Raw genomic sequence first — 15670 nt, 5'->3', positions numbered from 1 at the left:
CGAACAGATGCACCAAGTGTCGCACCGTGACCTCAACCCCGGCAAGTTCAAAAAAAATTGATAACATCTTGATGACCTTATAAACATAAGGAGCAAGCTGAGCGGGGCAAACGCCATAATGGCGGCAAAACTTCTCCAACAGCGGAAGAATGGGGAATGAGTAGTCAATGGTAAACGGGTAGGCATAGAGCGCACAATACCCGGACAGTGAACGTGCACGTCGTCCTCACCAGCGGGGATCAATTCTACATGGCTTGGAAGACCGAACTTGTTTTTTAAATTCAGCCAAGTGTTTAGATGTCATCGACGATAGAAATTTTTTGGTCATCATGTCCAGCGACCGTTGAAAATCGAACCTAGCCTCAGGGTTGCGAGGGATGATCTCCTCCACTTAAGGAAGAGCTTTATTTTTTGCGGCGGAGATGGCACCTTCCCTATGATCAAGGAACACAACAGCCACAGGAATAGTGTGACTCTCTTCATCAACATTAGAAGGAAGGTTAGACATAGTTATGGAGTTTATAGAAGATGAGTGTATGAGAAGAAGTTGAAAATCGGGAAGCAAAGAGGGTTCAAGAATCACATAAGAACTTGTGTAAGAACAAAGTTGATTCCAAAGAATAAAATTTATATAATGAGGGAATGATACCTGATAAGTGAGAATTTTGACTAATTATTAGCACCTTCTAGTTTTCGTTTTAGTCCAAAAGCATTTAATTGTGTTTCCAAAAATTGATGAAATATGCTTAATTGCAAGAATATTGGAAAATGAGCCACTAAGATGAAATCCAACTCAAGAAGAAGTGATCTGAACTCAAGGATAAAAATAGGCATAGAAGCTCAAAGTGCGGATTGTAAAGAAATTCCTATCAGAAACAAGTGCAAAGTGCGGTCTGCACATGACATGTGCGGCCGCAGAAGCTAGGCAAGAGCAAAAGTTCAGAAAGTTTACATATCAAGTTCAAAGGAAGTGCGGACCGCACAATTATTGTGTGGCTGCAGAAGATTAGCTACACGGCCGCAGTTGCATTTGTGTGATCCGCGAAAGAGCCATGTGCGGTCAACCTAAAAATGTGCAGACCGCAAAAAGAGAGAGATGTGGTCGTGGTTCAAAATTGTGCAGCCGCAAGATCCCAATCCTATCAAGCTGAAGCAAAGTGCAGACCGCACATGGAATTGTGCGGCCGCAGAACCTCCGAAAGGGCATTTTTGTCCGAAAATTCCAGCTTTGTGTAAATTGAAGAGTTTCACTTTTTAGGTCAAGTTTGAATATCAGTAGCCACAGTAGACGTTTTTCTTTACCCTCTTTAGTAGTTTTTACCATTTTGAGCTTTTTGAACATAGATTTTATTATTTTAATTATCAATATAGGTTTAATTATCATTTCTTCTCTATTTCTTCTGTTTTAAGCCTGAGTAGCTAGACTCTCACTAGGGTTGTGACCCAACCCTAGAGTGTAAACTTAATGGTTGTTTGATTTATTGCTTTTTTATGGTTAGGTGTTTATTATTTACCTTTGTTCTTGCTTTTAATTGTAGAATTAATGGTTGTAAATATTAGTTCATGCCTATTTGACTTGGTCTCTACTTGAGAAAGAGATACTCAATCTAGGGAAACTTGGCTAACAAGAAATTGGGTAATTTAAGAGATTGATAGTCCTAATTAAAGGGTTGAACCTAGAGATAATAAAACCCGACTTGAGCTTTTTATCAACCGTTTTGTTCAATACCCATTTGGACTTGAGAAAGCCAAATTTGGCAAAACTACTCTCTTACCGAGAGGTATTGAGTAGGTAGTCGAGTGTTGATAGCTATAATACACCCCGACCAATAAAACAAGCTTTAAAGTTTACAACCGGTTAGGCAAACACCTAGGTGAAGGTCATAGCCGTAGGCCTTTTATATCATTTGGAAAACAACAAAAATAATTTCCTAGTTTCAATTCTTAGTTGGTAATCTTAGTTTAACTTAGACTTAGAAACAACTAAATTTTGTGGAAGTGCAATTTGAGATAATTCAAGCTCATTCACTATAATATATACTCCTAAGCCCCATTCATAGCTCCTTGTGAAAAATCAACCCCGACTCCTTGTTGGATATTACTATTGCATCAGTCATTTCATAACCTCAAATAAAGGTGTGATTTGATAAGATCAATACCCATTTATAGAGAGGAAGGCACGAGACCCGAAACAGCTCATCATGATTGACACAAGAATCGAAACAGTAGAGCCAATCAAAAGCCGCGAGTAAATCGATACGATGCTTGATGACGAGTGATGTCATGAAGTCACTCCTTTTCATGGATGAAACGGTTCTAGCAAGTCACTCAGAAAAACCAAGATCTTGAAACATACAGTTCACAACAAGCCACGTTGTCTGTTAGTCACAACAACAGTTGTTATCCGCTCATTGAACTCGCCCACGAAGTCAACCTCAACAAGTTATATGGGCTAAAATATTTCATAATTATATGAGAGCCTAATCAATACTAGGAAGGCTTTCAAAGGCTGTCACGTGTCATCAAGTAGATTTCAACAAAGGGGAAAGGCGAGGTTGAGGACTCAACGAAAGTCGAGGATGAGGACGAGTACTCCCTTTAGCAGAACAGCAACGGCTAGTTTTAGAAATAAGACTTCAGAGAGAATCTTCCAGTAAATATTCTTCAGATTTGTACTATTATGATTTTGTAGCCTAAGTATCCTTATAAATAGAAAGATATGTAGCTATAGAGGGGGATTGGACACTCATTGTAAGAAAAAATAACATATTGACATTCTCTGAAGATTCTTGTTTTATTATACACATACAAAATAGTCTTTTCTTCATATCTTTATCTAACTTTTCTCCCAAGATCCAAGGAGAATCTGAATATTCAAAGGCCCATCCATCATTTATCATTGTCATAGGGAATATCAAAGAATCTTATCCCTTTTCGGTTAACTCGCTTGCATTTATTTACATAAATGCCATTATTTATCAGTTACTACTATTTAATGCTATTCTCTTTGTTCTTGGGCCATTGAATATCACTTTACTATTGCTCGTTTATTGCTATTTGAACAGTATTAGTGACATCTTGCTACAACATCAGTTAAACAATCTTTTAGATATTAATATTGGCTAAGATTAACTCTATTCTATTAGAAAATCAAATTGAAACCTAGATCTAAATTTTGGGTCAAATAGTTACCAAGAAAGATTGTTGTTGAGTGGTAAGTATTTCTTCATCCTTAATCAGATGTTTCGAGTTCTGTGTATGAAATCCTCTTTATTTGGGAGCGCTTTACCCCTAATGTAAGACTTCTTAACGTAAATTCGAATTTAGTCGTACTCTGATAGGGCATGGGACACCTAGTGGAAACCAAAAAAACTGCAACTTATTAAATGTGATAGATTCTCAATGTACATACACCGTAATGTGCGGGATCAACGGATGTTTTTCTAGTTTTTGGTCCCGTTTACTTGTTCAGTCTTTGATTATATAAAAAGGTCACCTACAAATTAGGAAGTCGCTTGATTTCATCACATGCTGTTTTGTTCCAATTACTCATTTCTTATTTAATAAAAGAGTTTTTAACTTATAGATGAATCATTAGGGTAAAAAATAGTTTACGCTATGAGATCATCCAAAAAGTATTTACATACAAATTTCTTTAAATATAAAATTTATAATTTTGAAAATAAAATATATTATCTGCTATAATAGGTAAATGCGACTTAATAATATAAATATTTTTAACGGTGATAATGTATATAACTTAAACTCATTTGAGAGAAGAATTTTATAAGATCAATGCAATTAGTTTGTAAAAATTGTGTGGGGTAGCCACTTTTTAAAGTTGTATTTACTTTTTATCCAGCATTTTTAATGCTTAGCAATAGTAGCCACTAGTCTATTAAAATTAATATGAAAAGACCGTGTTACCCTTTCTTCTATCTCTTTCATGTTAGGGAGAAGAACTGTGCCACCGTCTGTGAGACGGCGACTGCCGTGGACTCCATTGGATTCTCTTTTTGTAGGGTGTCTCCTACTTTGGATGATAATTTCTCATATAATTAGTGGGTTTACAGAGGATATCCACTGATGACAAACATCTTCGTTTTGCATATTGCTACTTGATAGTGTGTGCATAAGACACTTGATAGAAAAGATTCATTAGCAGAAGTTGGTACTTTTCTAGGACAGATTAGAACTATTTCTTCTTAAGATAGTTTGAGCGAAGCACCTGCATGGGAAATACACTTGGCAACTAATTTAAAGGATAAACTAGAACTTTTTATTTTGTAGATGGTAATAACTGTTTGTCCCGCATATAGCAGGTAATAGTTTCTCTACTTTTGAACTTTTCATTACAAGTTCAAAAGTTAAGGACACTTGGTCCTGAACTTAGACTAACAAGCTCAAAAGTTAAGGACAGTAGGTCCTAAACTTACAGTTACAAGTTCAAAAGTTAAGGACAATAGGTCCTGAAATCCTGAACTTAGACTAACAAGCTCAAAAGTTAAGGACAATAGGTCCTGAACTTAGACTAACAAGCTCAAAAGTTAAGGACAATAGGTCCTGAGCTTAGACTAACAAGCTCAAAAGTTAAGGACACTTGGTCCTGAACTTACAGTTACAAGTTCAAAAGTTATGGATAATTGATCCTGATCAACTTAGACTAACAAGCTCAAAAGTTAAGGACAAGTAATCATTAACTTAGAGTTACAAGCACAGAAATTAAGGACAGGTGGTCCTGAATTTCGAGTTCCAAGTTCAAAAGTTAAGGACATGTAGTCCTGAAATCCTGAACTTAGAGTTGCAAGTTCAAAAGTTAAGGACACTTGGTCCTAAACTTTATGAGCAGAAGGGTATTTTTGTCCGGGCAGGTAAAGTTTATTAAAGCAGTGGCTAAAGACTAAAGATATTTTAAACAGTGGCTTAAAAGTAAATACATGTGTTATTAGTGACTAACCGTGCATTTCCTCCTTAGTTTTTGTTTTTTAACGAAGGGGAAAAGGCTAAAGAACCCACCGGAAGTGTGAAATTAGACATATATGTGTTCACGTTCACTAAAAGAAGTTATTAATACAACAACAACAACAACAACAACAACGACCCAGTATAATCCCACAAGTGGGGTCTGGGGAGGGTAATGTGTAACTGGATAGTCTCACTCTATTGTGCTGTAGAAATATTCACACTCTCCCCTAACCTACAACCTTAATGCTCGACCTCCATAATTCCCTATCAAGGGTCATGTCCTCAGTAATCCTAAGTCGCGCCATGTCCTGTCCGGTCACTTCTCCCCAATACTTCTTAGGTCTTCCTCTACCTCTCCACGTGCCCACTACAGCCAGTCGCTCACACCTCCTCACCGGTGCATCAGTGCTCCTCCTCTGAATGTGCCCGAACCATCTGAGTCTTACTTCCCGCATCTTGTCCTCCATGGGGGCCACACCCACCTTCTCTCGAATATCTTCATTCCTAATCTTATCCATCCTTGTATGCCCGCACATCCACCTCAACATCCTCATCTCTGCTACTTTCATCTTCTGGATGTGTGAGTTCTTTACCGGCCAACATTCAGTTCCATACAACATGGCAGGCCTAACCACTGCTCTATAAAACTTACCTTTTAGTAACGGTGGCACTTTCTTGTCACACAAGACTCCCGACGCTAACCTCCACTTCATCCACCCCACCCCTATACGGTGTGTGACATCCTCGTCAATCTCCCCGATCCCCTGAATAACCGATCCAAGGTACTTGAAACTACCTCTCTTGGGAATGACTTGAGAGTCAAGCCTCACTTCAACTCCCGCTTCCGTCGGCTCAACTCCAAATTTGCACTCGAGGTATTCCGTCTTCGTCCTACTCAACTTGAAACCTTTAGACTCAAGAGCATGTCTCCAAATCTCTAGCCTCTCGTTGACGCCGCCTCTTGTCTCGTCAATTAGAATAATGTCATCAGCAAATAGCATGCACCATGGAACCTCCCCTTGAATATGATGAGTCAGTGCATCCATCACCAGGGCAAATAGGAATGGGCTGAGCGCAGACCCTTGGTGCAACCCCGTAATAACTGGAAAGTGTTCAGAGTCGCCTCCTACTGTCCTAACCCGAGTCTTAGCTCCATCATACATGTCTTTAATCACCCTAATATAGTTACTCGGGACCCCTTTATCCTCTAAGCAGCTCCATAAGACCTTCCTAGGAACCTTATCGTACGCTTTCTCTATATGTGTATAATTATGTATAATGAATATACAAACTATGAATATGGTGAGAAAAAGTAAACAGTGAATATGACATGCTATTTGTGTAAAAATCCCGTTAATTATCCCAGGAATAATTATCCTACCCTTCCATAGAGACAAAAATAACACTACAATCCCGGTATAACTAATACCGAGATTAGTTATACATCAATTTTATCTCAATTAAATGTGGAATAAACTCATCTCAAATTTAATTCCGAAATTAATTATCCCGTACCAAACCACCATAAAGCATAGTATTACGAGAATGGTGTGTAGTTATAAAACTTGAATGGCAAATCAATTTTCCAATCGCTAGTTCGCAAAGTCAAAGTTTTATGATGAAATTATGTCCTTATTAGACCTAGAACCCTCTCTTTTATTATTCTCTTATAAATATAAATTCTTTTGAGAAGGGTGGGCAAGTGATAGTTGTAAGAGGAAGGAAAAAGAACGTAAGGTGGTTTTGAACACACTCGATACACAACGAAATTGCAACTACTAAACTGCAACGTCAAGCCTTCTCTATATCACAATTCTTTTTCTGGTTATTTTTGTAATCTATTTTTAAAGTGCATAAACGACTAGAATTCCAATCAAATAGTGCGGTATCATCCTGTGCTCGCGTTTTTTTTTTTTCGCCAAATTGAGCGCACAGCAGGCTAGCATTATTCCAACAATATAGAAAACAAACAAATATACTGCCCTGAAAATGAAATATTAAATCCATAATACCTTTCAAAATCTCAAAATTTGAAGTACAATAATATAGCAATAGATAACAAACATGATGTTAACATAAGAAATACGCTGTCATTAATCCTCTCCAAAACCTAAGAGTATGTAAAGACAGTAAAGTAGACAATACAAATAGTGAACTAAGCCAAAAAAATATCCAGAGATTCATATGGTGACCAAGGTTCGATCACTTCCTCTCTCTAGCACCAGCTCTCGGCGTGGTCTTTGCTAAACATTACTACGTCTTACTGGTGATCAAGAAACTTTTGCTTTCTCTCCGTCAGCTTCCTTGACGGTCCTGATGATATTTCACATTACCCTTGGCACTGAACAACGACCAAGAGGAAATAATGAATACCATCACATTCTACTATAACACACAAAGAATATCGGATTCACTCGCCCAATCCAGCCCTCTTTTTCAAGTGTTTCTTGAAGTCCATGATATCACCCTCCCACCGTGTAACAGCCTGATTTTCACATACCCATATCTCATGGGCAACCTGGTTTATGAGCCTAAAATCATGACTCACTAGAACCATCCCACCATCCCATTCATTCAATGCCTCTGCAAGTGAGTCAATTGTCTCAATATCAAGATGGTTGGTTGGCTCATCCAACAGCAGCATGTGAGGTTGCCTATAAGCCAACCATGCAAAAATCACCCTACTACGTTGACCATCTGACAAGTTCTTCATAGCCATTACTTGAGCTTTACCTGTGAGGCCAAACCTCCCAATTGCTGCCCTCATCTTCTCCTCCTCATTCCCAGGGTACTCTCTCATCATGTACTGAAGAGCAGACATGTCCATGTCTAGCTTCTCAGCCAAGTGCTGGTGATACTGCGCAATTTTAAGGTGATTATGCCGCTTAACCATGCCATCAGTGGGGAATAAGTCCCCTATCATCAGCTTAAGCAGTGTGCTCTTTCCAGCTCCATTAGGCCCCACTAGTGCTATCCTGGAATCAAGATCTACACCAAAATCAAGGTTCTTGTAGATGAGGTTCTCAGGTGTGTAGCCAAATGCGACTTCCGAAAACTGTAAAACAGGAGGAGGAAGTTTGCCAACATCAGTAAACCGGAAAACCAAGACACTGTCCCTCCCCACCTTCTCTGTAAGCCCACCACGCTCCATCTTAGCCAATGTTTTTTCTTTACTCTGTGCTTGACGGGCTAGCTTAGCTGAACCGTGTCCAAAGCGAGCAATGTACTCCTTCATTGAAGCAATCTGCTCCTGCTCCCACTTATACTGTTTCATCTGGTTCTCTTCTAGCTCTGACCGGGTTTGAACATACTGGTCGTAGTTTCCTGTATAGAGCTTCAATTTCTTGTTTTGCATGTGGATGATATTGGTACAAACACCATTGAGAAAATCCTGGGAGTGTGAAATGACAACCAGAATGCGCTCGAAATTCTTCAAGGATTCTTCTAACCACACACAGGCCTCTAAGTCTGCATTCAGGAAGAAGAATAACACATGTCAACTCTAAAAGAGCCGGCATATAGGACTACACATTGTTCATATAAATCTAGCAAGGGCAAAACCCTAACAGTTGAGGATAGATCTACTATACTAGAAAATGTAGAGCGAAGATTTACCAAGATGGTTTGTTGGTTCATCAAGCAACAAAATTGTTGGATTCATAAATAGGGCTCGCGCAAGAGAAATCCTCATTCTCCAGCCACCGGAGAAATCACATGTTTTCTTTCCTTGCATTTTCTTATCAAATCCGAGACCAAACAAGATCTCAGCAGCACGTTTCTCAGCAGTGGCTGCATCCATAGCTTCTAAACGCTCGTAGATTCGTTCAAGTTGCTCTCCACCACCATCATCCTACAATACAAACGAAACTAACCATATTATCCAAAGAATACCAAGACCATGAAGCATTAATTTAATGTTAACAGCATTATACCTGTCCAGCCAAAGCTTCAGCTTCTTTCTCCAATTTCAACCTCTCTTCATCACAATTAATGACGGCCTCAAGAGCAGACATGTCAGAGGCATCAATCTCCCGTGAAAGATGAAAAATATCCATGTGCTCTGGGATGGGAAGTTCCCGAAGCCCTATAGCAGTAAGAAGAGTAGATTTCCCGCAGCCATTCAGTCCCAGCAACCCATAACGTCTGCAAAAATAAGAGGTCAGAACTTTAACATCAATTAAGATACACAATAAACAAAGAAATTAATAAGTTTTACCTTCCATAGTTGAGCTCCAGTTCAGAATCAACAATGAGATCATGTCCGTGGAAGGTGACTGATAAAGATTGTATCTATGACACAAAGAGTACCAAAACAAAACAATGATATCCCCAAATAAAAGGAAGAATCCAAAGGCAGACATTATAATCTTCAGCATCTTCTCAGTGATAGACTAATTACTCTTTATAACAAGTACATACTATAAATGTGCATGCCCCTTGACAGCAATATGCAACTTCTGTTTAAGACTAGTTCTTCTACACCAAGGTGAATAAAACAATGTTGGAATATTGCTTAGCGCAACAACACCATGGAAAGTCACCATAGGATGCCCAAAAAATGAGGAAAACAAGCCAAGGCCTAATAAATATCACAAAATTTTGTCAACTCAAATAATGATGGAATCTGGGACTCTGAAAAGAAAAAAATATAATAGTACATTATTTCCCCTATGCATATGCAAGCTGACACAATTCAATGTAAAAACATATAGTTCTATATGTTCAGAATAGAATGAAATGGGTCTAGATAGAGCAGAATTGTTACCATTGAATCATATTGCCTACGCCAACTACTTTGGGTTTGATCAACACTTATTATCATATGCTTCCAGAAATCTGGATGTCTCCTTCTTGGGATACAGCCATGTTGATCACTTTAATATTACCAGTCATACCAAGGGGAGGGAGGAATAAAGCTAAGGTTCCTTTCATTCAGAAATATATAGCTCTAGTGCAAACCCAATAAACCTAACAAGGAGATTAAATGAAAAATAGCCTGAAAACCAAAATAATCCAATTCACTTCTAAAAATAGGAGAGAGATGAATTTCACACCAACTCCTTCATCTAAAACTTTGCGCAACACTTCAATATGCAACCAGATAGTGAACCAGAAGAACCCAAAAGCCCTAGCAGATATTCTATCACTAACCACCAAGCTAAGAACTACAACACCTAACAACAACTCAATTTCAAACAAGTTGGGGACATATGAATCCTCACTGACCACATTAAACCATTTAAACTCATCTTAAGTCAATATTTTGCAAATACAAATAAAAAATATTAGACGAAACCTAGTCCCTAGGACGCATAGGACCTATAGTAAAAGTGCTAACAAGTCTAAAGCATACAACTAAAAAATATTAGACAAAACCGAGTCCCTAGGACGCATAGGACCTATAGTAAAAGTGCTAACAAGTCTAAAGCATGTTCTCAACTAATAGGTATCGCCCATATAGATCTTTTTCTTATGTTGTACCCTATCTTTTGCTATGTATGCATGAATTCCGAGAAATTGTAGGTCCTTCGACCAAGGGCAGAGCTACAAGCCCAGATACGGGTTCGACTAAACCCAGTAGCTACTATGTATTTGTGTTTAAATATGTACAAATAATAAATTAGGAACGCAGTATTATAGCTCAAGTCGTTCTAAAATGCAGAACTTTTTTTTAAGTTCCACAAAGTTAAAATCCTGGTTCTGCCTTCGACACAACTACATAATCTAACAATTTTTTTATGTTACAAAGCCGAACATGCAATTACAATTTCCTATTATAAACAACATTAAAGACAATAACGAATCGAAAACCAACAGATACTTGAGAAATCAGAAAGTACAAAAATCAGATCTAAAACACGAAACTAACCCGAATATCCCTTGAAAGGGGATGCGAACACAAAACACCAGTGCAATTTCGATCAGATATGTGAAGATCCCCCACTCCGTTCGTCAAATTATCAACCCCGTTGGTCTCCGGTGCCGCTTTGGACGCCGTCGCCACCGTCTTGGATGACGCGGCTGCACCTTTTCCTCCTCTCCTAGCAGCTGCCGCCGCCTTCTTTTGTGCATCTCTCTTCTTCGCCGCATCCGACACCATCTATAAAAAAAAAAAAAGCAATTTCGAATCAGAAAAAGATCAACAATAAAATAAAAATAGATTTAAACTGAAATTAAATCAGGAAAGCAAATAATACCTTGTGAAATTGAAGATCTAAGGTTGGGGGAGATTAAGGATAGCGTAAGGAGTGGGAAAAAGTATCAGATGTAGTTTCTTTTGGTTATTCTATTTTTCCTCGGACTGCAGCTGCTGAGGAGAAAGAGGAACCCGAGAATGAGGGTTTTTAGAGAGGGTCTTAAGGGAAAGTGGGAGTGATACATTTATACGAGGCGTGTGGGAAAGAAAGGGTGCACGTTGACGGTTAATGGAGGTCCAAGGATAATCTGAACGGTGATCCTTTCACCTTGGGAAGTTGCTTGCTTTAGGTTAAAGTGAAATATATTTGCTTTGGATTTGTCGGTTTTTGGGTTTGGGTTGGCCTAATTTCACTTTGTTAGGTTTTTGTACCTGAAGAAAATGAGTATTAAAGTTGGCCTATTGGCCCATATGCCACTCTAAAATTATAGAAAATGAATGGTAGGGTGTCAAAGAATTTGTATTTTTTTATAATCATACAAGTCATATGAACAAATTAATTATGCTGATAAAAACTTAAATATGTCTTACATGCCACTGAACATAACATCTTGGATTCAAATATGCTTAAGAAATCTCAGTTTCTCATGGCACTGGCTCACTGCTGCCCATCTAAATATTCTTTTTTTTATTCCATTTAAATTACGCAAACGAACAAAAAGGAAAAAGAAGTTAGTTAAATGTCAGTACTTAATCGAACGGGTTTTTTCTTTCCATACCTATAATTTTAGTTTTATTATTTCTTATCTTTAAATATCTATTATTACCTGATGTTGCTTCTGTTTCGATGCTATTATTTTGTTGTTGTTGTTATTATTTCTTTTTCCTTGATTTATTTACTACTGTATTTCATTTAATTATCTGTTGTGTTTATGCTTGTCGTGAGATGAGAGTCTACCAGAAATAATTTTATTACCTGCACAAAATAGGAGTAAAATATCCGTACATATTATCTCCCTGAACATTACTTGTGGAATTACAATGGTACAAAGGGGAGTGGATTTTGGGCCGAAGTCTTAGAGAGGCTAGTGGATATGGGCTTTAAACAAAATGGAGCCCACGAGCCCATAGTGAGGACTCATCTTCCTCAGCTGCCAAGTCATTTTTCTGCAACCCTCAGCAAAATAAGTTCTCGAGTCTTAAAACTACAGCAGCTGCCATTCTCAAAAACTACTTCTCGAGCTTGGAATCAATTCTTCATGGTAAATCTCTCTCCTTTTCTTTGTTTTCTTTTCTTCCTTGGCCTTAAATGCAATTGATTCACACCAAAAAAAAAATCAAACTTGGGTTTAATGAAACGATTTCAATGGAAAAGTAGTTCTAATCTTTTAATTTCTTATACCCATTTGAGAACTAATAAAGAGATGAAATAAATTTTTGCTCTTTTTGATAATGAGTTCCAAGTTGGGGCCTGCTTAACTCGTAGCAAAGACATATAATTTTCTCAGAGTGCAAAACTCTTAAGAAGTTTGATTTTCCTTTTTTACTTTTTTTTTGGTGATTTAGATACTGTGATATTTTTTTAACTACTGTTTGGTGGTGATTGTAAGGTAATTGTTTCTATGCTCTATCAATTTTGTGTTATGTGGAAAATTTCAGATATTTGGAGAGGGAACTAGCATTAGGGGAATGATTAGTTATTGCAACGAAAACTTACTTTTATCTTCCTAATTACATTAACAATGTGGGAATTAAAATATGTTAACTATGTTGCTCATATTTTACTGTGATGAAAACTTTTTGAGTATTCTGATTTTTTTTGTAAAATTTCTATTACTTTCTTGTGCCTAGAGTTTATGCAGTTTTGTTCCATTACCTGCAAGAGGAAGGTCTAATGGAAACCACCTCTCTACCTACACAAGGTAGGGGTAAGGTTTGTGTACACCCTCCCCGAACCCCACTTGTGGGAATACGCTGGGTATGTTGTTGTTGTTTGTTCCATTACCCGCAATCGCCATATAAAGAGGAAAAAATTTAACTCCTTTTATGTTTCATTGGAAGGAAAAAAGGGTCTATTACCTCTTTGCTAGAGATGCTTATTTTTATTTATGCTCTTAACAATACAACTTCCTTTTTAACAGATCCGATTTTTGAAAATATGACGTTGCTGAAGAGGTATGTGTTGAGATTGTTCATATCATTGAAGTACATCACTGCAAATGTGGTAGACAGAAACAACGGACGAATAGTAGCAACAGCATCAACAGTAGAACATTCAATGAAACAGTCACTGGAGTGCGGTAGAACTTGCAATGCAAAGGCTGCAGCAGTTGTAGGAGAAGTGTTGGCAATGCGTCTCAAAGTGGAGGGTCTTGATCGGGGACAAGGAAACGGGATCCATGTCAATGTAAATAAGGAGGTTGAGAAGAAAGGTTTCAAGAATCAGACAAAAGTTTGGGCTATAGTTAACGGTCTTAAGAACAATGGAGTAAAACTTATTTTGGATGACAATGAAAATGATAGTTCTCACCCCAGCTACCACTAAACGATCCCCTCTTGCACATTCTTAAGGTATAAAAAGTTGAATATTATCTCATGTCAGTAGAAAATTTTATACTAAATATGTAGCTGACTCTAAAGTTAACATGGTACTCTTTTACAGCACAGTTTGCAGTTTCCATATATTTTGTATAACAGATGATGTTCTTTTCCAGAATGGAGGAGAATTTTGTGCTAGCTTCATTCTCAATCATTTTTGTATCTTTTGTCAAAGCACTCCCTTTACATCATCTTGATCCAATTGACTCATTAAAAGTTACAAGCCGGAGTGTAATCATATTACAGTTTTCTAATTGTTGTTTCTCTCATCTTTGGCTATCTTATCATCTTGCATGTTGTTGCTATTGCTTGTGTTACTGCTTCCTTTTGCATGTTTTCTTTTGCCGAGGGTCTATCGGAAACATCCTCTCTACCCTCACAAGGTAGGGATAAGTTCTGCGTACACACTACCCTTCCCAGACGTCACTTGTGGGATTTCACTGGGTATGTTGTTGTTGTAGTAGTAGTAGTTATTGTGGTAGTGTTGGAGGCATGGCTTCTTTAATTTAAAGAGGCAATTTAAGAAATACTCCTCATCAAGGACGATTTGTGGTGAATTAGATAGCCTAATGTGTATTTTGCATACTTAGAAAAACAGTTTGATTCTCTTTCCGTGGTCTGTACTTCATATATTACAAAACTTTCACTCGGTTCCTTTGCTTTGCTCTTTCGCAGGCTATTATCTCAATAGCAAGAGTTGAAGAAGATGGGAGTGATGTGCCTGGTTATAGAGATGACGAGAAGGGACAGAATAAGACTAACAGGTGCTCGAAATGGTTAGCTGGAAACAGGTTTAAGGCAAAATTTTCATGTTCTTCCGGGCTTAAGTTGGGGAAAAATGGACACAAAAACCGGATATGTCATCTCTCTCTTTATCTCGCTACTGTTTTTACCAGTTTGTTCAGCGTCTATCTAAAGTTCTGTCTTTAAGTTAGCTTAACTCAAAGAAATTGTTGTATCCAGTGTTAGAATTTGTGTTGTAAATTTGTACATTAAATCATTATTGGGACAATAGGTGGCCTTATTTTGCATAGTTGGTGTTTTAGTTGTTACCCTCATTGTCAAGAGCTTATGCATGATTCTGGCTAATGTGCCAAGAATTTGAAATGAGTCCTAAACATTAGTTTGAACCACCCGAAACAAAAGGAAAATTAGGCTAGGAGATTGGCTCATAATCTATCCCTCCGTTGGACCTTGTACCCACGGATGAACTAGACTTTTTTTCATAGCCTCACCTAAGGCAGATAGAACAAAAGATCTTCCCACTAATACTTTCATTCTCCCAGCTATGATACTGGTAAAGGGCTCTCAGAAGAGAATAACTATGTTTGGAAGAATGGAAGTAAAATTGGAAAAATAAGGGTGGTTTCTCTCTTTTGATTAAAAGAATAAAAATAAAAGAGTTGGTGAAGTAAAATGAGAAAGGTTGGTTATTTCTCCACATTGTTATAAAATAAAGACCGTAAAGTAAATAATCGAAGACAAGCATAGAGAGAGATTAATATATTATTCAACTTTAAACTGATCTACATAATGAACTGAAAATTCATCTATTTATAGAAGAAAGGAAGTAGCTACAAGGCTTTTCAAAAAGCAGTTGCGAGGCTTTTCTTGAGTTGCTTGTAAGCTGTCTACATGAGCTACTTGCAACCTGCCTGCTTAATAAGAAGCTGTTGCAAATCATTTCATTGAGTTGCTTGCAATCTGCATGCATCAGCTGCTTGTAGATAAATTTCAACAGAGTACTAAACGGATAATCTTCTTCAGGAAGATTATCTATAACGGAGTAATAAATGAACATCCACAATATAATAGTTTCATAACACTCCTCCTTGGATGTTCATTAAAAGATAATGTACCTCGTTAAAACCTTATTAGGAAAAATCAAGTGGAAAAAATTCAGGCGAAGGGAAAAAATCCTAGCTAAAAACCTTACAAGAAAAATCCCATGGGAAAAACCTTAATAAGGGA

At 37.6% G+C, this 15670-nt stretch overlaps 2 protein-coding genes across 2 annotated transcripts; one reads left to right on the top strand and one right to left on the bottom strand.

Moving 5' to 3' along the window:
* Positions 1-6955: 6955 nt before the first annotated feature.
* LOC104236710 (ABC transporter F family member 1) lies at positions 6956-11464 on the bottom strand. The gene is made up of 6 exons (XM_009790695.2): positions 11163-11464; positions 10835-11065; positions 9182-9255; positions 8898-9108; positions 8581-8815; positions 6956-8433 (listed from the first exon to the last, which is right to left on the bottom strand). The coding sequence occupies exons 2-6, from the start codon at positions 11063-11065 to the stop codon at positions 7376-7378; spliced, it is 1809 nt and encodes a 602-aa protein (XP_009788997.1). The 5' UTR covers positions 11163-11464; the 3' UTR covers positions 6956-7375.
* A 796-nt stretch (positions 11465-12260) lies between these two features.
* Positions 12261-14730, top strand: LOC104236709 (uncharacterized). Its single transcript, XM_009790693.2, has 3 exons — positions 12261-12363; positions 13243-13672; positions 14375-14730. Exon 2 carries the CDS (start codon positions 13260-13262, stop codon positions 13644-13646), a length of 387 nt encoding a protein of 128 aa, XP_009788995.1. The 5' UTR covers positions 12261-12363; positions 13243-13259; the 3' UTR covers positions 13647-13672; positions 14375-14730.
* Positions 14731-15670: the final 940 nt, after the last annotated feature.

Source organism: Nicotiana sylvestris, chromosome 11 (genome assembly GCF_000393655.2).
Source record: "Nicotiana sylvestris chromosome 11, ASM39365v2, whole genome shotgun sequence".
Classification (NCBI taxonomy): domain Eukaryota; kingdom Viridiplantae; phylum Streptophyta; class Magnoliopsida; order Solanales; family Solanaceae; genus Nicotiana; species Nicotiana sylvestris.
The sequence above is the reverse complement of the archived record's forward strand: the minus strand, read 5'-3'. Positions and strand labels throughout refer to the sequence as shown.